At 42.9% G+C, this 21,052-nt stretch overlaps 2 protein-coding genes and 1 long non-coding RNA gene across 7 annotated transcripts in view; 1 reads left to right on the forward strand and 2 right to left on the reverse strand.

Moving 5' to 3' along the window:
* Positions 1-218: 218 nt before the first annotated feature.
* On the reverse strand, positions 219-11,013 carry ikbke (inhibitor of nuclear factor kappa B kinase subunit epsilon). Its single transcript, XM_069710257.1, has 21 exons — positions 10,850-11,013; positions 10,476-10,575; positions 10,170-10,307; positions 9,675-9,804; positions 8,838-9,019; positions 8,032-8,192; positions 7,750-7,860; positions 7,462-7,641; positions 6,219-6,415; positions 5,815-5,873; positions 5,609-5,700; positions 5,374-5,475; positions 5,070-5,127; positions 4,140-4,252; positions 3,978-4,054; positions 3,839-3,878; positions 3,630-3,731; positions 2,703-2,799; positions 2,393-2,484; positions 2,106-2,177; positions 219-2,019 (listed from the first exon to the last, which is right to left on the reverse strand). Exons 2-21 carry the CDS (start codon positions 10,572-10,574, stop codon positions 1,971-1,973), a joined length of 2,151 nt encoding a protein of 716 aa, XP_069566358.1. The 5' UTR covers position 10,575; positions 10,850-11,013; the 3' UTR covers positions 219-1,970.
* A 52-nt stretch (positions 11,014-11,065) lies between these two features.
* LOC138627794 (uncharacterized) lies at positions 11,066-17,127 on the forward strand. Its single transcript, XR_011311413.1, has 3 exons — positions 11,066-11,257; positions 15,727-15,896; positions 16,999-17,127. It is a non-coding gene; the product is annotated as an uncharacterized lncRNA (long non-coding RNA).
* The window catches only part of srgap2 (SLIT-ROBO Rho GTPase activating protein 2), a 56,384-nt gene continuing 47,538 nt past the window's right edge, over positions 12,207-21,052 (reverse strand). For 2 of the 5 annotated variants that reach the window (XM_069710194.1, XM_069710220.1), the window contains exons 15-23: positions 20,842-20,976; positions 20,643-20,748; positions 18,741-18,965; positions 17,573-17,652; positions 17,040-17,238; positions 16,051-16,188; positions 15,640-15,874; positions 15,428-15,538; positions 12,207-15,276 (exon numbers count right to left, since the gene is read on the reverse strand). In XM_069710194.1, coding sequence (XP_069566295.1) covers positions 14,722-15,276; positions 15,428-15,538; positions 15,640-15,874; positions 16,051-16,188; positions 17,040-17,238; positions 17,573-17,652; positions 18,741-18,965; positions 20,643-20,748; positions 20,842-20,976 — 1,784 coding nt within the window. In that variant the 3' untranslated portion in view covers positions 12,207-14,721. The remainder of the gene's footprint in view (positions 15,277-15,427; positions 15,539-15,639; positions 15,875-16,050; positions 16,189-17,039; positions 17,239-17,572; positions 17,653-18,740; positions 18,966-20,642; positions 20,749-20,841; positions 20,977-21,052) is intronic. The other 3 variants (XM_069710228.1, XM_069710204.1, XM_069710212.1) reach the window with 3 other exon arrangements.

The following is a 21,052-nucleotide window of genomic DNA, read 5'->3' on the forward strand; positions in this document are numbered from 1 at the left end:
ACTTTCCATTCTGCCAAAAGCACATCATCTGAGCTGCAAAAAAAAAGGAAAAAAAACAACCCACAGAGGCAGTTGAGGTTATCCCCCCTGACGAAAAGCAGAAATTCCACCCCCACCCCTCCTCCCAACAGCGTGAACAACTTTCATTTTCATTCTGGGTATACTTTGCCATGACACAACATTTGTTTATTGAATTTAAAACCAACTTTGAGAGTGAATCATTGTCATTCGTGACCTTATTGACTTTAAGGAACGTGATGATTCAACATCACGGAGGTATGTTATGACATAAACTGACAGGATGACTTTCACTTCACCTTTCAGCCTGAAAATGTTCCCAGCTGAGTCAGGTAATGTAAACTTTTAAGGCTATAAAGAAGGGATGATGTGAAATGTGGCAAAAAAAAAGAAAAAAAGAATTGAAGACTACATTTAACAAATTTCCCCTCAACTCAAGCATTGCCCTTCAATAATAAACAAAAAAACAAAGTCTGGGATTTCCCCGCTGTGTGGACCACACTGGTAAATGTAATTTTGTCAGAGTTTTACTGTCACTGAACTGTTAGTAGTTCTGTAAAAAAAAGGAGACACCGTGGTGAGCGCCGAGTTTCCCTGATTGTTTTTCTTCTCTTTTACTGTAAATCTCATGATAAAATACCTAGAACATATTATTCCAGTTAAATATCCACAGGAACTGAAACCAATGTAACTGAATCCTGCTCATTGTCTTGAGATTCAGACAATCAATGATGCTATCAATCACTTTTCATTCAGGGAACTTAAAACTTAATCAAAGAATGAGGTCACACGGAGCCATTTGAATGATCAAACATTCAGATAAACAGAAGAGCAGTTTACTCAAGAGCTGTTTTTATCTCTCTCACACACACACACACACACACACACACACACACACACACACACACACACACACACACACACACACACACACACACACACACACACACACACACACAAGAGAAATACTTCAGTTTATAAGGAAGTTAACACACTAATATCCTAGTATATTAAGATCGGGTTCCTGTAAATGTTTTGCAAACTGAAACAGCTTTCCAAAACCTTTCTTTCAGACCTTAAACTCAATTTCTAAAATCATGAACCCTCTACCTGAATACACTCATTAAAAACGGCTGCATGTGAACACATTGTCCAGGTTTCTGATTGTTTTTGGTTTGTGCAGACTGAAGTGGCCAAGATGGTGAGAAATCCACGGCACACGGAAGATCAGAAACCATTTAGAAACAGATGTTTTCTCCACCTGCTGGCCATTGCTGCCTCTCACTGGATCAGCTGCAGGCTCATCGTAGATATTTCCCCAACTGGTCCCAGAACATCTAAAAGATGCAGCTGACTTTTAGATCCTTCCTTCCTCCAGAAAGCTGATCGTGTGTACAGGGACATGAATAACCAGGTTCCTCATGTCCCTGGTACAATACATATCCCAATTTTGATGGAAACCAGAATAAGAGTCCAAATCAGAATACTAGTACACATGAAACTGCCTTCTTTGATTCAGTCTGGTTAAAATGATCACTGAAGGTTCTCCAGATTTTACAGTATGTGTGAGACAAAGACAAACCACAACCAGAAAAACGCTCAGCTCAGCAGCTGACTTGGCTTTATCCTGACTGTCTATCACTATGGCAGCCTACTAAAAATACAATAACACTAAAGGCATTAATGAGGTTTGTATTGAACTGCTGTACTCAGTCCCTCCACACACAGAGACCCTACGTCTTATTTCTGTGCATCTTATCTCTAAACTGAGACTCGCTCTTCATTGATTGTTTTCAGCTGCTTCCTCTTCCTGCGGCACACGATGGCCGGTCCTTTAAAGATCCGCTGCATTGTTCATTAATGGCAGTTAAAATGAGCCTCATGCCGCAGACAGCGTGCGTGATCGTGGGAGTTAAGATCCAGAGATGCTTATTGAGTCACAGCGTGGAGGGTCAGGCCAAACTGGGCTCCAGAGCGGCTGCAGAGTTCACCACTCCCAGACTGCAGGAGCAAAGAAACGCAATCAACAACAGGCTGGACAGGAGTTTAGACAGATTTAAGGACAGGAAGCCGCTTACTCAACCGACCTCTCAATGATGTTGTTGTTACACTGCAGCTCCCTCACCAGAATCTCCATTTCCTCCTTCAAATGGTGCATCCTAAAGCAGAGCAAGACATACTCTCAGAACAACCGGGCGACTGTCTCTGTCTCTCTCACACACACACACACACACATATTTATATATATATACACACACGCACACACACGCACACACACACACACACACACACACACACACACACACACACACACACACACACACACACACACACACACACACACACACACACACACACACACACACACACACACCTGGAGACCATCTGGTCTTTGTCCCTGGGTGTGATTCCAGGCTGTTGTCCCGCTCCCTTGGACTGCAGAGTGTAAAGCATCCTGTCCATCGCCTGAGGAGGAGGGGACGAGACATTACATCATCACTGAGATCCATGACATCACTATCCTGATAAAACAGACTCACAAATCTACCCAGAAGACGTAAAAAAAAAAATCGGAAATAGTAGAGCACATTCTCATGTCTTTGTGAATATTATGGTATGAAGGCAGAGGCTTCATCCTTCAGTTCCCTGTTTCAAGTCAGACATGAGAAGAGAGAGATGCTGACCTTATTCTGGCGCTGCTCACTCATCTCCAAGTCTGCCAACAAGCCGGTGGAGAAAGAACAGAAGTCCTGCAGTCGGGTCTGCATCTCCAGCATTACACTGTAAATACAAGTACAAACGAGTCAGTAAAAGACATCTTTACGATCTGCAAGTACCTGCTGGACTCGAGAACACGAGGGAATGTCAAAACTTTTGAGATTCACGCTAATCTGAATATTAAACCTTCTCAAGGCCATTTTAAATGAGATGAATGACAATTAACTGGGTTAAATTGTTTATCCAGAATCCCCAAAATTATACCAATTTTAATTAAACTCTTTTAGTTGAGAAATGAATCAAGCCTTTGGGCACTTCTACCTTTTGGTTAAATGCACAAGTACATCTACACTCACATTTACACCTGAAAACCATCCTGCACTAGTTGATGTCTGTGTAATAGCAATTACAAGATAAAGTGAACCGTGTCCTGTGTCTATAATCCAGAATAGAAAATACAGTCATTTAAAACATTAAAATAAAAGCTCTAAAAGTATATAAATATACTTGTTTGAAATCAATTACAAAACATTGGGAAAATCTATAAATGTTTTTACTTACTCTTCCTTTAAAATCTAGATTAAATAGTGCGTCATATATTATATTAAACTGAAAATATATTCAGATCTACAGCATGTTTCTGCTTTAAATGAACAAACTTGAAAAAGAAAGAAAAGAATTTAAAGTCTAATAAAAAGCATCACCTCATTATCACACGTTAAGTGAGGTAAAGTGAGGATAATTAATCACATTGAGTTAATCTTCTTCATTTAAGCTTTCACCATCTGTGTGTGTGGCTGTCAATCCAAACACGGTGCAGTTATCTTTGTGTAAGAGTGGTTGGGTGAACAGTGCAAAGTTTCACACTGCTTCGACAGTTTAAAAGAAACAACCTGCTCCACGTCCGCGTTGAGGCCAGAAGCTCCTTGTATCTCTGCACGCAGTCCTCCCTGAAGAGACACTTCACTCGCTTGATGTGGGACGACAGGTGGATTCTGGTAAGGGAGAGTGACGAGCAGATTACAGGAGAGCTCAGGCAGCTCGCAGGCTGGGACACCAGCTGTGCGGACACACAAATCCGCAACCAAAGGCGTGTACTCACTTCTCAAACTTGTGGATTTGTTCATCGTTGTATGCCAGCTCTGCGGTAAAAAAAATAAAAATTAACAAGTCTGTCAGGTAAATAATAAAACACAAAAACGATAAACAGACAAAATATCTAATGAGAGAAGAATACGTACTCCCAGTCAGTCTGTCTTTGCGGTAGTGCTGATTAATCGCTATTATCTTCTGCAGCAGCATCTCCATCTTCTGGCAGCTGTGGGACACAAGACGTCAGAGATTAAATGCCAAAAACACACAGCCCACCTTGGAAGCTGTGACTCCCTGTTTGCCCAGAGTACCTCTTCTCATTGGCCAGAGTCTCCGCTAGCTTGGCCTGTTCAATCTGCAGCTGGTCCAGTCGGTTCTGGAACTCTTGGATGCCAGCGGTGTATATTGGTAGGTGTTCGTGGACCTGTAGAGACAGCAGCGGCACCCACAAACTCTTACACCCCATAAATCAACAAATTAAAAAGCTTATGATTCACACTCCTGCATTCTGCATTCGTTCACATTTACAGCATCCAAAATGAGTCCTGCCATGTTGTCTATGTATTTCCTGTCTCTCATGATTTTGCAACTTTCACTTGTAACTAAGAGAGAAAACAACTCTGACTGCTTTGCATTCAATATTTTTGCAATGTCGTCAGTTAAAATCTCGCTGTAATACCGAGGCAATGCAACACATTATTTGAACAAACTTGAACTTAGCACTCTCTCCAATTTGAGCTACAACACAGCACTTCTTTATTCTAAAGGGTATTTGATGTGTCATTGAAGGAAGCAGTCAGGACTCATACTCTCCACTAGATGGCCTTCAGAGCAGCACTCTGCTTAAAGGATTAAGTCTCTTTTCTCACTGAGTCGACATGATATTTACGTGCATGTCCCATCTTTTCTTTCAGTTTCAGTTTTTCCTGATTATATTTCACTGCAACTACACTCAACTAACAGTTTATTAGGAACACTGAGCTATTCAAAGAGGGATGTTGAAAATCACACATAAGAGTAACACGAACTGAGGCCTTCAAAATGACCACCAAGTTGAGTTAATGCCTCTCTCAAACTGCTCCAAAAGAAAATGAACTTGGTATCTACCAAGCTAGAAAATAAGAGAGCTTGATTATATGCTGAAAAACAGACAACAGAAACAACAACCCAATTCTCAGGATCACTCTGAACAACCACATCAGTGAAAGCTTTTCTCAGATGTTCCTCCTGATAGCACTCACCAGCTGCAGCCTCTGACTGTTATGAGTCGTGTCTTGGTTTTCTGCAGTGTAAGGGTCTCTAAGAAGAATAACAGACACGAGAGGAGCAAGATGGAAAAGAAGTAAAAGGGTGTTGATGTTTTTGGTCTACATTTGTTAACAAATTACTCATCTCTAAATCCACTATATTTATACGAGACCAATTCTAATCGGTCAGGACGGTAAAACTCAAGGAACAAGTACATCTCGAACAAATATTGATATCATTTCCCATCACAAGTTCAACATAACGGATTTATTCCAAAAAGTGAGTAGATGAACATACAGCGTGTGAATCCGGTGCACTGCACTGCGGCAGGACTGCAGTCTGACGGTGACCATCGCTATACTGTGCATGGCTTCTCCACACTCACTGCGCAACCTCATCCTGAGGAACGATAACAGTGTGAAAGAGAGATGGAGAGGAGAACAGTTTGAAAAGGGTCATTACCTCCAGGCGTCACATAACCTGAGCGGCACGTCACTCAATGAAGGGGAACAAATAATCTTTAGTGTCTCACATGTAGCTGTAGTATCCCTGCAGCAGCAGCTCTCGGTGCGTGTGCAGCAGCCGTACTATCCTCAGATACTGGTGCACCACGCCGACTATTACCTGGACAGAGAAGATGACCATGAGTTAGAGGCTTATTAAACATGAAATGCACAGAAAAAAGTGAATCTTATCATGAGGCCTGGGTGGGTGAGAAACGAAGCAGAGCAGCACTACCTTGGAGAAATTGTAGTCGGCGTTGACCTCAAACCTGGATGGGATGATGGGAGTCTCTGCTGCAAAGAAAAGAAGAAATTCAACTCCAAAATACATGAATTATGAACATGTTTATATGCTGTGTGTGTGTGCACCTGAGCATTAATGATTGTGTTCTCACATATTAATTCAAATCATTGTTTTCCTCCTTAACCAACCTTCATTACGCATTCATCTTTTATATAATAAAGTAAACAGCATTCAATAAAATCTGCATAAAACTGCTGATTCAAACAAACATTTGTGTGTTAATGGAACCTCTTTCAAACCTCGTTCGTACGTCCCATGGGGAAGAGCGAAGAGTGAAGCAGATTAAAGTTGGAGACTTCACAGAATCTCATCAGCGGCGTCTTTGTTTGTCTTACGTTCTCTGGAGGGCAGGCTGGTGTTCACTTCCGGTGCGTAGCTGAGCAGGATGAGCGGCTGAGAAGGTGAAGTGTGCGGCAGGTTCACCACCTTCATGCTGCCCTCCAGAAGGAGGTCATGACCCAGGTACATCAGATGTTGCTGCTGCACCCCAATACCAGTCTGTGAAGCCACCTCCTCGAAGAAGATGGACACTCTGGTTGAGAGGAGGGACATCGTTTTTACGCCACTGGAAACATTTTCATTACATTTAAGTTCAGGTGCGATTTTACATCTTTGCTAGATTTGAAGAGTGAAGTCAGTGCTTCTGGTCACTGACATTTTGTGTCAATCTCTATGAAGATGCATGTTCTGGTTACAATTCTCTATATGTACAAAGATGCATGGAAAAATAATGATATACAGTACACAATAACTATCAGATTATTTTATCGTAACATTTAGTGTGTTTGGCAAAGGTTCATTTAAAGAGAGCTGGTGGTAAAATGCCATAACACCATTATTATCAAAGGCAATTTAAAACTTTACACAACAAGACAAAATAATCCTGCTTCCAAAGCAAACTGAATTGCAGAAGACTTTTTTTACTCAAAACTAATTGCTGACTTTGCACTATCCTTTTTAGACGTTATATTGCATCGCCATGGTCAAAAGGCTACCAGGCGCCTCCACTAATATAAAATCATGATCCTCACATTAGAAACTACAAATGTAACATACGCACACATCCTCTCTGTTCACACAATGAGTTGTGCAGCAGGGATTCAATTTACTGAGCGGGAGACTCAACGGGTAATTAAAAAAAAAAAAAAAAAGTATTAAAAGTATTACACACACAGTGCTCCCAATTATTCTGAATATGCTTCACATTTCTGGCATGAATCCTATGAATTATAGCACTTGTTAGATTCATTAGTTGAATATGTCATGTTGTCAATGATTAATGTAACATTTAAACAAAATGCCAACATCTCATTCCTCATCTCCACTTTGTTTGTTTGTTTTTACAATATTTTATAGTTTATATCAGGAGTAAAATTCTGCAGGTTGAAGCTCGAGTTTGGAAAATAATTACACATAGGATACGAGGAAGGTGTGACATCCCCGTCCTGCTTTTTAAATGTTTGTCGTTTGGTAAACGCTGCTTTGTATCCAAGTCTGTAACGATGTCAACAGTCCTTTCATGTTTTATCTGAGTTTGATCAGAGTGCAGCATGCGATGATCGGCCCACGCAGACTCACGTGTTGTAGTGGTGGATGTAGATACAGTGCGCTACGGCATGTTGCAGGGAGAACAGGTGAACTGGCTGCCGCTGCAGTATATCTGTGGTGGCTGTGAAGAACTGGTCGAAACCCCAACACCGCTCCTGGTCGGCCTCCAGTATACCAGCCAGTACTGGAACCAGCTGCACCTTCAGACCTCTACAGCCACCAAGACACAGACAGAGAAAAACTAAACAAAAAGAGAGAGCAGCAGAGAGGGGTTGAAAAGGAAAAATTAGCATCACATATTCATATTTAGAGACATACTGCGACAGCTGGCAGCTGTGAGGTAGGTGGTAGCTCCACTCTATAGGTCCGCCCTCCATCCGCTGTACGCCAGCTATTGCCCCCACAGGTTTCTCTGTGGTTATTTTGTACCTACAAAACAAAACACACAGTCAGGCTGATGGATGTTCATGTTCATTAGCAGCCGAAGCACTGATTAATTGATATGAATCAAAGCTGTTGGATGTGTGGTGCTTAAGACGAGTAGATTGAGACAAAACTGTGATCAGAAATGTGTCATCATCATCATCATCATCGACTGACATGGTGGGCTTGTTCCTGCGGGGTCCTTCGAACGGAGTGAAAGGAAGACTCCCAGTGGCCGCATGAGATAAGGTCACACCGATACTCCACAGGTCAACACTCACGCCGTAGGACTTCTGATGAGGCTTACGCAGCACGGCGCGTTCATACATGTCTGGGTGCTACACACACACACACACACACACACACACACACACACACACACACACACACACACACACACACACACACACACACACACACACACACACACACACACACACACACACACACACACACACACATACAGTTAGGGGAGAGAACACAAGCAAGTCTGCACAGGAGTATCTAGTCAGAGTTTCCCCACATGTTGATATCAGTTACGATTATCTGTATCTGCAGTATTTCCATTTTCACTTTTAATTCTTGTACCGAGTATATTTCCTCATTTGACCACTAGAGGGCCACCCAGCATCAATGAAGCAAGACGCTTTGAAATATTAAGGTTTTTGTTACCATGTCAGCTCAACACAGTCAGGCTGTCTTTGCTGTAAAACCCGACTCAGGATTTTCACATCAACCTGCAGTGGTATCTTAACAAAACACCAACATGTGCAACTCAGAGGTTCAGATCAGAGTTTAGACGGTAAGTTACTTTTCCACATGAGGAAATCTACAACCGACATGTACATTGGGAAGGCTCAGACAATAATTTGCCTCCGTATACGTATGAGCTCATCCAATTTCTCAATTAAAAAAGTCATTTTTGACTGTATGTTCTCAAACACACAGACTTACTATGGTTATGCATAAGAGTGTTTTATTACCAGATACTCTTCAGTTCCATAAATGGACATGAACTTCTCATCATCTTCCAGCTCCCTTGCCGCTCCAAAGTCTGTCAGCTTGTAAACGGACTTGCCGTCCTCACTGACCTGCCGCATGATGTTCCCCGGTTTGATGTCCCGGTGGACCACTCCATTTTCTCGCAGGTGGTTCATACCCTGAACTGAAGGGAACACAGGGTGGATTAAAGAAGTCAAGACTCTGTTCCTGTTGAAAGGGAACTGAGGGCGCCAGCGTCACGCGTTCGAAGCAGGAGCAGGTATTTCAAGTTTCGCGCCTTAAAAAAACATCCGCACCGGAGTTACACAAGTTTTTGTGACCACTGGTCCGCGCACTTCGGCAATTTCTCTTTATACTTGAGGCTTGAGTGCACGTTAAGCTTTGTTTTATATGTTTGGGGGCTCAAATCTGATGAGTAGGGAAGGCGGGGGGGGGGGGGCGACAAACATCAAAGTAGAACTCGGTGTTGACAGTCTGACCGTCTGGAATAACTTCATGGTGCACATCCTTGCGAATGTCAAATAAAACCTCAGCTGCTTGCTTGTGCCCAGATGCAGCTTTTTTTGTGTGCGTGGACAGAATGTTCTGCCCTTTTAAAACACGAATGTCACATGAAACACCAGTTTTGCGACCAGAAGTCACAAAAATATGCGCAACTCAAGCGCTGTTGTTAATTAAGCAACAAAACTTGAAATATTTCCTCACAAACATGATTGCTCCGCACTGCCTCGTGCTGACATATCAGTTTCTGAACTTTATGACTTCAGAAATAGGTATATGAAACTCTAAAACAAGAAGACATATGCACACAAACACACCTACACACTGCGACACAGTGAGGAACTCTGTTTCAGGCAGACCGAAGGCGTTTTCAGGCTCCTCGAGCAAACTGAGCAGACTTCCTCCTGAACAATACTCCATCACCAGCACTTTCTGTTTGGAGGGCAGCTGGAGAGACACACACATATTGTGCACATGAGCTGCACTTCATTACAACATTGTAAAACTGACAAAATATTAAGAAAGCCTTCATTTCCAAAATAGATAATGAAATCTTTAGAGAACTCAGAGTTTACATTCAGAGTCATTTGTTCTGCTTAGTTGAAAATCACTGGATTGCTGGATTAACTGGAAGCTTAGATTCTGATTAGCCGACTGGATCGTCTGTCGGAAAATAATCCCAAATAAAATAAAACCAGGGATTTGAATGCAATCGGATGAGTATGTGGAATTAATTATGTCCATCTATTACCACATCTGACATCTCCCCGCCTCCTTTTTTGTGTTTCCTCCTCCTCACATGGCAGCCTCACCTCCTCCACTGTGAACAGCCTGACGATGTTGCCGTGGTTGAGCTTTCTGAGCATCTCAAACTCTCTTATCTGGACCTCATGGGGGCGGTGGTAGCTCACCGTGTTAAACACCTTCACGGCCACCAGTTCACCAGACCTCTGCACACACACACACACACACACACACACACACACATTTACATCACATCACGGAAGTACGTCAGCAAAAGCCCACATCAATGCAGCCACAGCCTTTTTGGTTGTTATCACTCATCCAAAAGTCCCTCCGAGTAAATAAATAAACAAGTCGGTTGAAACATCTGTGACCTTGTTCCGAGCCTTGTAGACACTGGCGGTGGCCCCTTGTCCGAGGACATCTTGGAGAGACCACAGGTGGTTTGTGGTACTGGCCGTCATCCCTGCCATGCTGCAAAGAAGATCAGCAGAGACAAACCCTCTTTGTCTTCAAACTCTTCAGGAGATCAGCGTACCAAAAACAAGGCAGTTACATTAGCACGATCGATGAAAGCTAGAGGAAGTCGCAAAGTTCTTCCTGAACATGACAGTCTGCTGTTTTGTTTTGTTTGTTCTTGAGCTGTAAACCAGCTCGCTGACATTCATCGAAACACAATAAATCACGCTAGTAGACAGTTAGCGTCTACTTTAAATGGCTTATTTCACTAACTGAAGTGTTAGCTTACCTGGAGCCGGTCAGCAGTTAGCCCTCCTCTAATTTAAGAAAGCTGATCCAGCGACATGTCACGCGTAATAAAGGCTGAGTTTGGGCTGTCGGCGGAGGGAAACCAACGCTGGTCTCTTCTCCAAACACCTCGAACCGCTCCGGAGCTCACGGGGTATCCGACCCGTCTGGAGACGAAGTGCGCCTGCGCAGGAATCCTCTTCCGCACTGAGACAGCTGCACACCTGCGGGAGGAGCAGCTGCTTCCCGACGAGGGAGCAGTCACAGAGAGGAGAAGCGCAGCTGGAGGAGGAGGCACGGCAGCTTGCTTCGGTTTCAGTTTGACGCGGATCCAATGGTTTAGGAGGTGCAGGCTATTCCGGGGGCGGACTGGATGATGGCGACGGCAGTTTCTTTTTCTGCCTGAAAGGTGACTAACAGAGTAAACAGGAAACGAATATTTGTAAGGAGAAAAAAAAAGAGATTATGGGAACCCAATGTTGGGCACTTACTTGTTAAAGAGCAGATGCAGCAGAATTTCCACCTCCTGTAAGCAGCCTATTATTAGTCTTTTTCCTTTGTTATGAGATTTCTTTTTTTTTTTTTTTTACAGACGGTGGAAGAAGTACTCAGATATTTTCCTAATGTAAAAGTGACATTACCACAACACAAAAATTCTCAATTATAAGTTATTGCATTCACAATTTTACTTAAATACACCACATTAGGGCAAAGCAGCCGAAAATATACCTACGTAAAAACCCAAAGTAAAAATAGTGTTCTATTTATGTATTCCTCTTTGTCTGTGTGTCACTTCTTATAGCAGGCTTTTCTTCTTTCTACACAGCCATTAATGTCCACAGTGGACTTTTAAAATGCCCTTTGCAGCAATTATAGCACTAGCATTTGAATTTTTCAAATTGATTAAAGTATCATGGATAATGTAGGTCTGACATTTGGCATTTCAAATGAATGCTAAACTTGTTTCAGTCATTGTTTGCATTTCTTCAAAGAAAATCAACTTTTTCTACATATTAAGTCACGATGGATGTGTGAAAAAAACCACGTCATTTTTCTGGCCGCGGTCTTTCACCTCTGATAGAAATCAATTTGACGGTGCTTGTCCTTTCCATACTAAATCTGGCTTCAAGTCATTAATGGGTTATGAAAGTTTCCAGTGATCCATATGAATTTTAGTCAATAAACCCTATCAATTTGCAGTTTACTCATATCTTTGTGTTCTGCATTCTTGGTTTTTCACATATCAGTGCTTTATAATCAAATCAATATACCTACTCCAGCGTATCCTTATTAGTTATTTTGTCAGTATTTTCCTTGATGATTTTCTGTTTTCAATTTATCGTCACAAACAAACAAAGAATCTTTATAGCAAGCAATGTTTATTAAAAAACAGATCTACTACAAGAACTACACATAGAATTATATAAGGCCTATTTGATTAAACTACTATTGCTATTACTGTACAATATTGTACCAAAAAAAGAGTGTACCTCTGTAATGTACAACATTGTATATACAAAGTACATCTGAACACAGGATTCTCCAGTAATACAGAGACAACTATAAATAGAGATTTGACATTACAGTCTGTTTTTTTTTATATTTTTTTTTTAGTTCTGCTGTTTTCAAATGGACACAAAAATGCATATTCAACAATATTCAACTCCAACATATCATCATCCCCACACAGTTAGTCCACATGCAAGCCGAGTTGTTCAAGTGCACGGTGATTGATTTGAGATCGAAGAGGGTCCCAGCTCCCCTCGACAGCACGACCGGGACAAAACACACCAACCACCCACATGCATGTCTGTGCGCGTGTCAGAGCGTTTGTTTCCGCGCCACAAACACACTCACACACGGTCCCTCCAGTTGTCATGATGAGGTAAGAGCAACACAAATACACCAGGTAATACGCCAACAGCATACAGAGATTTAAAAAAAAAAAAACCTTAATTACAATTCATAACCTGGAAGAGAGCATACAGGAATGCAGTATGTGCTGTATTTTCAGGAGAAAGGGGCAAAGGTTTGATAGGACAACTGGGTAAAGTGGACTTTTTCCAAGAATGCCACTAAAAAAAAGGGATTTATTCAGTTTACCCTGAATGGCATGTGTCCACTTCTTGAGTCAGTGTTTGCAAAATGATTCACATATTCCTTAATTCATCACCAGATCTAATTTCGCAAAAATACATATTAGCAAATAATATCAAGTGTTAAGCCCTTGGATTTGGATTTTCTCGTCATCTTTCTACTCAAAGCTGACCTTCTACTGGTGATGTTAAAACAACATTTCATAGATCCCTGCAGGCCTTTTTTTAATCTGGTCACAGTGCATATTTTTTCAGCACTAAGGCTGCTGGTACGAGTCTGTTCCTGCGTGTCTCCAGACAGCATCTGTTTATGACGCGTAGGCAGGCGCTGGGTGAGGTGCATACATACTCTCTGATTCATGCATGCTCACACAGGCGCACACGCATGCATGCATACATCCAGACAGCTACGAAACTCCACATTTTTACCCTCACAGATTCTGAGTATTCACTGGGAAAAAAAACAACAACAACATAATAATAAAAAACAAAATTTGCTTAAGAACGCATCAGATGAGGTGGTTGGTTGTGCTTTTAATCTAAACACACTCAGGAGGATCCTCAGCTCCATGCTTCCAGTTTTCATCATGATTATTAAATATACATACACACTATTAGAATAATGAAACCCTTTTTTTTTTTTTTTTTTTTACTGTTAGGTCTGAAGAGATATAGTTAAAAAGAGCAATATGTGTGAGGCTGTCCGATAGGCTGGTACTAATGCAGTCAGCCAGCTTGCTGTTGTGGCTGCTGTCTACGGCCCCCAGCATGCAGGGAAAAACCTGAAAGGCGTTTAGCTGCCACAAAACACCACACACACACACATTTGGAGGAGATGTGCATGTGTGTGTGTGTGTACAGTCCAACATCACATATGGAAATGCTGGGATTCAGTGGTCCCCTACACACACAGAACAGAGCTGCAGGAGAAGAGCAGCATAATGCCACAAACTGCCAGCTTTCATTATTGTTATTGCTATATATGGGTGTAAAATTATTGTCAGCCATGTTATGCTCCTGTTGTGGTACTAGCACTAAACAGCAATAAAAAAAAAAATTAAAATTAAAAAAAAAAAAAAAAAAAAAAATCACAAACACTGAAATTAAAGCTCTTGATCATGTGACTTACACTGATATTTGGCCCAGTTTTTCGCTCCTTTCATCGACTCAGACGTCCAACCTTTAACTCCGGTCTTCCACTTCTGAAGCAGCAAGTCAGTGTGTTTCATGTCTACACAGAAAGAGAGCTTAACATTTCACAGTCTGTTGTCAGATTTAAAACACTTCCATCTGATCTACGAGTCATGGTGTCATAAAAATGTTTTTTAAAAAAGAAAGAAAGAAAAAACAAAACCTGTCATGTCTACTATACAAAAATCAAACAGTGCTTTTTTTGTTTCTCACATAGATCTGTGTGTAAAAGGCAAGTAACACTCCTGCACGCCCACTCAAACACAACATCATACAGCTAGTGTAGATAAGCTCCAGGTGCTGTACATCTGTAAGTGTCATCTTCCCTTGTTAAAAGATTTCTGGAATCTCTGTGGTGGCAAGAAAAAGAAAGAGTCTTAGACGGGTCTTAGCCCTGTGATAGTTGACCTGCAGTGAAGCAGAGCTGCCAACAGAGGGCAGAAGAAACTCTACGGAGAACTTTAGCTGGACACCAAGAAGTGAATGCTACAGTGAGTAGTGGGTTAGATGTCTTGTGTGAAACAAACAAAGTGCTTTTTGGCACCTGGTAGAACAGCTGTGAGAATCGGTACTGAAAGAGGGGGACCTAAGCTGGGCAGGATTTATCATTAGGCTGGGGTGAAGGCGGAGGAGGAGGGGTGTGAGGGAGAGAGTGTGTGTGGCTTCCGAGTGGAGGAGGAGGCGTAGGGGGAACGGTGGAGGTCGGGGAGCCCATCGCCGGGCTGCCACTCCCTCCTCCGCCCTTTGGGAACACCACCGGTTTGGGCCTCGTTGCTGGAGGGCGCAGCTCTCTGAAGGAAGGTACGGATGAGGAGAGGGAGGAGGAGGACAGAGAGGGGGAGGTGGCAGAGGGCAGGGGGCTCCGCGGCTGGCTCTTGACGGGGCGGAAAGAGGAGGGCACGTCGCTGGCGGAGGAGGCGCTGCGCTGGAGCGGATGGGCGTGCGAGGACCCTCCCTCGTTGTCCCGCAGCAGACGGGAGTGGAGAGGACTGGAGGGCTCCGAGGCTCCGCCCCCACCACCACACACACCTTTCAGCTGCTCCAGTGTGTCCAGGACCACGTCGGGGGTGTGTGTGTGTTTAGGGGTGCCCTGTCTCTCCAGCTTACTGAACTCGCTCAAGCTCATGGTGGCATCGATGTCCTGCAACACAGGAGGCAGACAAGTTAACACACACACACACACACACACACACACACACACACACACACACACACACACACACACACACACACACACACACACACACACACACACACACACAGGAAGTGGGTAACTGTAATGAGAACACTACCTGTGAGCTTTGTTCCACCTGCGCGATGACTTCAGGGTCCAGCGGTCGGTGGTTGCTGAAGCTCTTGGAGCGTCCTGCTGTGGTTGTCTTGCGTAGCTGTGGACTCTCCACCTGCATGTTCATTAAGATCTTAATAAATGATTTCCATATTAAACAACAGTTCTTTTACTTTATGAAGCGGCTGCAGATGAAAGATGCTCCGATTGTCGTACCTTGGTCTTCAGTGAAGAGTGGCGAGTGACCGAGTTGAGGATGCTGTGGGCGCTGACGGGTCGTTTGTCTCCCGTTTCTTTCACCAGAGCTCCTCCAACAGGAAGAGAAGCTGTTCTCACCCCTCCTCCACCCCCTCCGCCTCCTCCGCAGCCTCCGCTGGTTCCTGGACTCGTGCTGTCGCTCTCGGAGCGGAACGCTCTTCGGATGCTCCCGGACTCTGGACGCTTCCTCAACCTGAACGAGACAAATGTTTCAGGTTTATTTTCCTATTATTTGTTGTGAATCATTACAAGAGTTTAGCCAGCTTAGAGTAAAACAGTCTGAAAAACAACAGTAACTAAACTAACTAAAATCTGAAAATCTATAAAATGCTAAAAAAAAAAAGAAAAGTATGTGGACATGAGACACACTTGTTTAGGTTGGCCAGATAAATGTCAGCCACGTGAGCTCCAGTAGGAGAGGCGGCGCTGCCTCTGGTAGACACCCTCTCCTCCAGCAGGTCCCTGCTGTCCACATCCGGTTTTGGACTTCCTCGTCCCAAATCAGGCCTAAAAACAGTCCAGTGATAGTTTATGAATCATTGCTGTGCTTCTGTCTGCACCAAACCAACAGGAAAAGGCCAAGATCAAACAAAGTCACGTTACATCTGCAAGAAGAAGATTACTTTAGTGTCCCTTTACATCTAGCAACTGCTGTACAGGCTCTATAATCCTGTCTGAATGGACAACAGAAGATTGGTGTAAGGAAGCACAAGCAGTGAGAAATCTGTTTTTCTGCTATTCTGCTTTTTCCACTTTTTAAAACTACTCAAGTGTTTTATAACCAGAAGAAAAGCAACTACAACTTAAAGGGAATTTCCAGTATTTGTCAACCAGGTTGTCAATTTCATCTTTTTAATCCGTTGTGACTGATAACTTTTCACTCACCAAAGAAAAAAGCATGAGCCCTGAAGCTGTTGTAGAAAACTGTACGGCAGCTGGAGAGCGACAATAAAGTGTCATTGCAGTTTAAATTCATGTTGTTCAATTGGGAAATTTAGGCATGAACACTTTTTAGGTTGGCCACTACTAGTGTGTTAAACATCACACTTATTTAAACTGGTTGAGAAGGAAATTGATCTTCTCTGATATCCACATCAACTTCCTTAGCAACGGGGACTTCCACCAGACTACTTTCTGTTTATTTTGGGTCAGACTCGTCAACGAGTGTTTAAGATCAGTCCTGCTCTTTGTTCTGTGAATAAAATATTATCATAAACAAACATTAGCAGACAAAAATCTGAGTATACGACCTAGATTGGCAAATGGTGTAATTTCCCTTTAAAAAATATTTTTTTAAATAATTCTTTCCCTTTCTAGAGCGGATGCTTAATCTATGAAGTTACTGGAACACATCTTACGTGTCTTGGACAACGATGTACTGGTGCGCCACCAGACCGTCCACTCCGTTGTGTCGTCCCTCCCACCAGTCGTCGGAGGCTCGCTGGAACAGGAGCAGGGAGGCGCCTTTCTTGTAGGACAGCTCCCGAGTGGTGCGGCCGGTATAGTCGAACCGAGCGATGGCTTCAATCGGGTCGGTCTCTGAAACAGCCAAGGAGCCTGAGATTCAGAGGACGGCGGGAAAGACACGAGGAGTGACGGAGAAGCGGGGGGGCAGCAACGGATGAGAAAGGAGGGAGAAAAGAGAGGAAGCCAGATTAGAGCATAGCAGGTTAGTGCTGCTGCATGTGGACATGGAAATAAGGTTACAAACTGCTGAGCATTAATATGATGTTAACTGGGTGCAGGATGTGAGCTGGCATTAAAGATTAAAGTAACTGATGAGAAAAGCGGGATTAGAAGTCGTAAACTAGTGCCAGGATGAAACTGGTTAGTTTTAAGCACAGTATATGTATATACAGTGCGTGTAGTCATATTTGTGTGTGTTGCACACCATCCTCACTGTTGTGGCTGACGGAGACGGTGTCGGGCGCCGGCTCTTCCACAAGGGGGGGCTCACAGTGTGGACTGTCACTGCGGAGGACACAGAGGGCAGAAGAGGTTAGGAGCCTCAGATTGACATCACGTGTTAATGACTCACAGCCTGAGCTCATCATCGTCTACCGAGTTACATAACTTCAAACCGTACACACCACACCACTGCTCCATGCTGAGATCATAACTGTCTCGTAAACTCTTTTAAAGTACTATTTCTAATTAAAACAGGCTGTCAGTTGCTGGTACAAGACCGAGAGCTTCGTTTTGGTGCATCCAGAAGTGTAGAAATGATTTTAGTGTGGAAGGTTCCTCCATCAACCCTCAGAAAACTCAATCAGACACTAAAAGGTCTCCAAAGATTTTTTTTTTTGCTCTGATGCTGCTGGTAAAGAAAACTACTTCAGAAATGTCTTGCTTTTAAACGGGGGACTTTACAGTTCATCGTCACTGACTTACCACCTGAACCAAAGGAATGCACCTTTATATTTTTCCTTGGATTTAATTGGTCAGTTAAATTTTCTGCAAATGAAGTTTCCCCAATGTAAAAGTCTACTGCCAGGTCTGGAAACAGTGAATCGTCATTCAGATTATATTATCTTAATGTTTATAGTAAAGGAATCATTCAATTAAATGTGTGTATTTTCTGAAATTATAGGTTGCAAACGCTCAAATGCGTGTGATATTATTTTGTGTCTTCACAAAGCTGCTGCTCCATCGTGACTTAGAGTCTTCACAACTGCATCATAATAACTGGTGCCACAGCTTGTCATTACAGTAAAATTGAAAGTTGTGTGGTGGTGTGTGACTGTGTGTGTGTGGTGGTGTGTGACTGTGTGTGACTGTGTGTGTGACTGTGTGTGTGACTGTGTGTCTGCTCTGCTCTCCCGGGCCGATGTGGTCAGGCGGTGTTTTAATCTCCTGAGTGATGGAGGGTAAGCTGATCCTCCTGGCCCACCCTGGCCCAGACAAGCTGAGCCCCCCATTACTCCCCCGGCAGCCCCTAAATCAAGCCCTCTTTGTGGCCTCATCATCATCATCTACCAGCCCCCCTTCTACTGTAGACAGATAAAACTGCCTTTTAGCATTTTAAGTTCGCATCACTCCATGTCGTCGTCAGCCCTCACCAGAAGTCATCTCCGGCTCCGGGGATGGTGTAGATGGGACCCTGCAGGTCCTGCATCCCCGGGAAGATGGTGTCATGGTGGATGATGATGGTTTTGATGAGTTCGTTGACGTGGGCCTGGCAGGAGACCTGGTCATGGCCCTCAGGAACAGACATCAGGGTGGGGCCGAAGCAGATGGCCAGGTTGTAGGGGTCCATCATGTTATCCTCGCTGTACTGGGACAAGCTGGGCGGAAGGGAAAACAGAGTCATTTAAAAAGGCATTATCTCATCCTTCCGTCTCATAGATATTATACACAAAGCTGTGTTACAGCCGACATCACCCTCATAGTGAATACAGCTTGGAGTGACTATAAATCACTCAAGCAAAAGGAGAAGCTCTCCCGTCTCCAACATTAGCTACATGAGGCCAGTCCACCTTTACAAGCCCATTTTGTGCACTTTGTGAGCTCGTTGCTGAAGTGACTCTCTGGAGCAAACTGAGACACCGTACGCAATACTGGGCTAGAAAAATAAACTCAACTTGAAGGGGGAAATGAAACAATTTCTCAAGCAGGAAAACTTCCAGTTCCTCCAGTAATGAAAGGTCTAGTTATAATCTTTGCTGTTTGAACTTTCATATTTAACTTCCCTCAAAGGTTAAAGGATGTTTAGATTTGATGTGAGAAGGCCAAATGATATCTCATATTCATGTAAACATTGTGTGTATAGTGTAAATATATCTTAGCTCCATTTAGATATTGCTAAACAAATTTTAGACTTTTATTTTTTATTATGGATGATTGTCTATTGTTCTTGGACACAAGCAGCTTCAAAACAGTTGATTCAAAAATCCAAAGACTGTTTTAACAGTTCATTTAATTGAGTTTTCCTTCAATGCATTTTTTTGAACAACATACAGTGTTCTTTTTGTGTGGTTCATGGTGAAAACTGTTTTTGTATTGCCGATGGACTTCTGTATTTTGATACCAAAACTGATATCTTACTTTGACCCATATTACCTTTAGAGTAGAGCTGTCATCACTAATTATACATTTGGTTCTCAGTGGTCATAGTACTAATTCAGTTAATCTTTTTTCATGCTACATCATCAGCTCACAAACTGTGAAAATGAGGTAAATAACAAATACAATATGTTTAGCTGGACAGCAACATTGCGGCAGAGCTATAAATAGTGTCTCTCTCACACACACACACACACACACACACACACACACACACACACACACACACACACACACACACACACACACACACACACACACACACACACACACACACACACACACACACACACACACAGAGAGAGAGAGAGAGAGAGAGATAAAAGCGACTTTCAGAAACACTGCGACTTTTCAAATTAGAATCCCATCTGTTTATTAGTTAAATATTATATTAAAACTCCTTATTTGACATTTTTCAAACCAATTTGGCATCACAGAGTTGTGTTCACTGTAGTAGACATTTGTGTAATTTGTTATTGTTGACATAAAATAAGCTTATTCAGCTGGTTTGGGTGGAGCTCAGCTATGTGAATAAATATTACTAAACATGAGTAGCTCTGAGACACTTTGATTTTGTGAAACTAGTTTTGGAAAATCACTGGAGACCCCTGGTCTACATCGTATGACAGACAATTACGTCATTGTAAAACTAATCTGAAGGTGCCTGGAGCAAAATGCAATGTTCACACAGTTGCCTGTTGGATTCAATAAATACAACCTTAAATGATATCCTGATTTGTACCTTGGGTTTGATTCTGTTTTTGATTTGTTTGAGAACTTACCTTTTAATATTTTGCTGCTTCTATAGTTCATCCATCACATCCTTGATATGACATTGTTACTGATGCATCTACAGTTGAGCAACCATACTTTAGGCCTCTGAGCGTCCTGGTACTTACTGGTTGAGGAAGGCGAACAGGTATCTCATGATGATGAGGGTTTTACTTGGCAGGGACTGCAGAACCTTCTTGATGTGGACTGCCCGCTCTTGAAGGCTCTCCATAGCTGGAAAAATAAAACGGCCACGACACCCGGGAGATTTACTCACACAATCGAGCTCATAAAACGCACAAACAAACAAAAGGAAACCACACTCACAGACACAGGATATGAGGTCATGGAAGACTTCTTTGGGGAAAAGGGCGTGGTCCAGTCCTCTGAAGTAGAGCTTCAGCACGCCAGCGATGGAGTCCATGTCGTGGTCATTCTGGTCGCCTGCCAGCGGGTCCTCACCTACATCCGGATGAGGAGAGAAGGGAGGAGGGAGGAGGAAGGAGAGTGAGAGAAAAGAAAGAAAGAAAAAGAAAAG

This window comes from Brachyistius frenatus, unplaced genomic scaffold, assembly GCF_029030835.1.
Source record: "Brachyistius frenatus isolate BFR_SWC_R1_liver_20210118 unplaced genomic scaffold, ASM2903083v1 Contig_4, whole genome shotgun sequence".
Lineage (NCBI taxonomy): Eukaryota > Metazoa > Chordata > Actinopteri > Embiotocidae > Brachyistius > Brachyistius frenatus.

Excerpts from the sequence above, each read along its gene's own strand:
- ikbke (XM_069710257.1), bottom strand. The coding sequence starts at position 10,574 with ATGGCAGGGATGACGGCCAGTACCACAAACCACCTGTGGTCTCTCCAA. Across the intron at positions 10,308-10,475 it reads TCTACAAGGCTCGGAACAAG|AGGTCTGGTGAACTGGTGGC; the intron begins GTCACAGATGTT and ends GTGTGTGTGCAG. Across the intron at positions 5,701-5,814 it reads CCGACTACAATTTCTCCAAG|GTAATAGTCGGCGTGGTGCA; the intron begins GTAGTGCTGCTC and ends TTCTCTGTCCAG.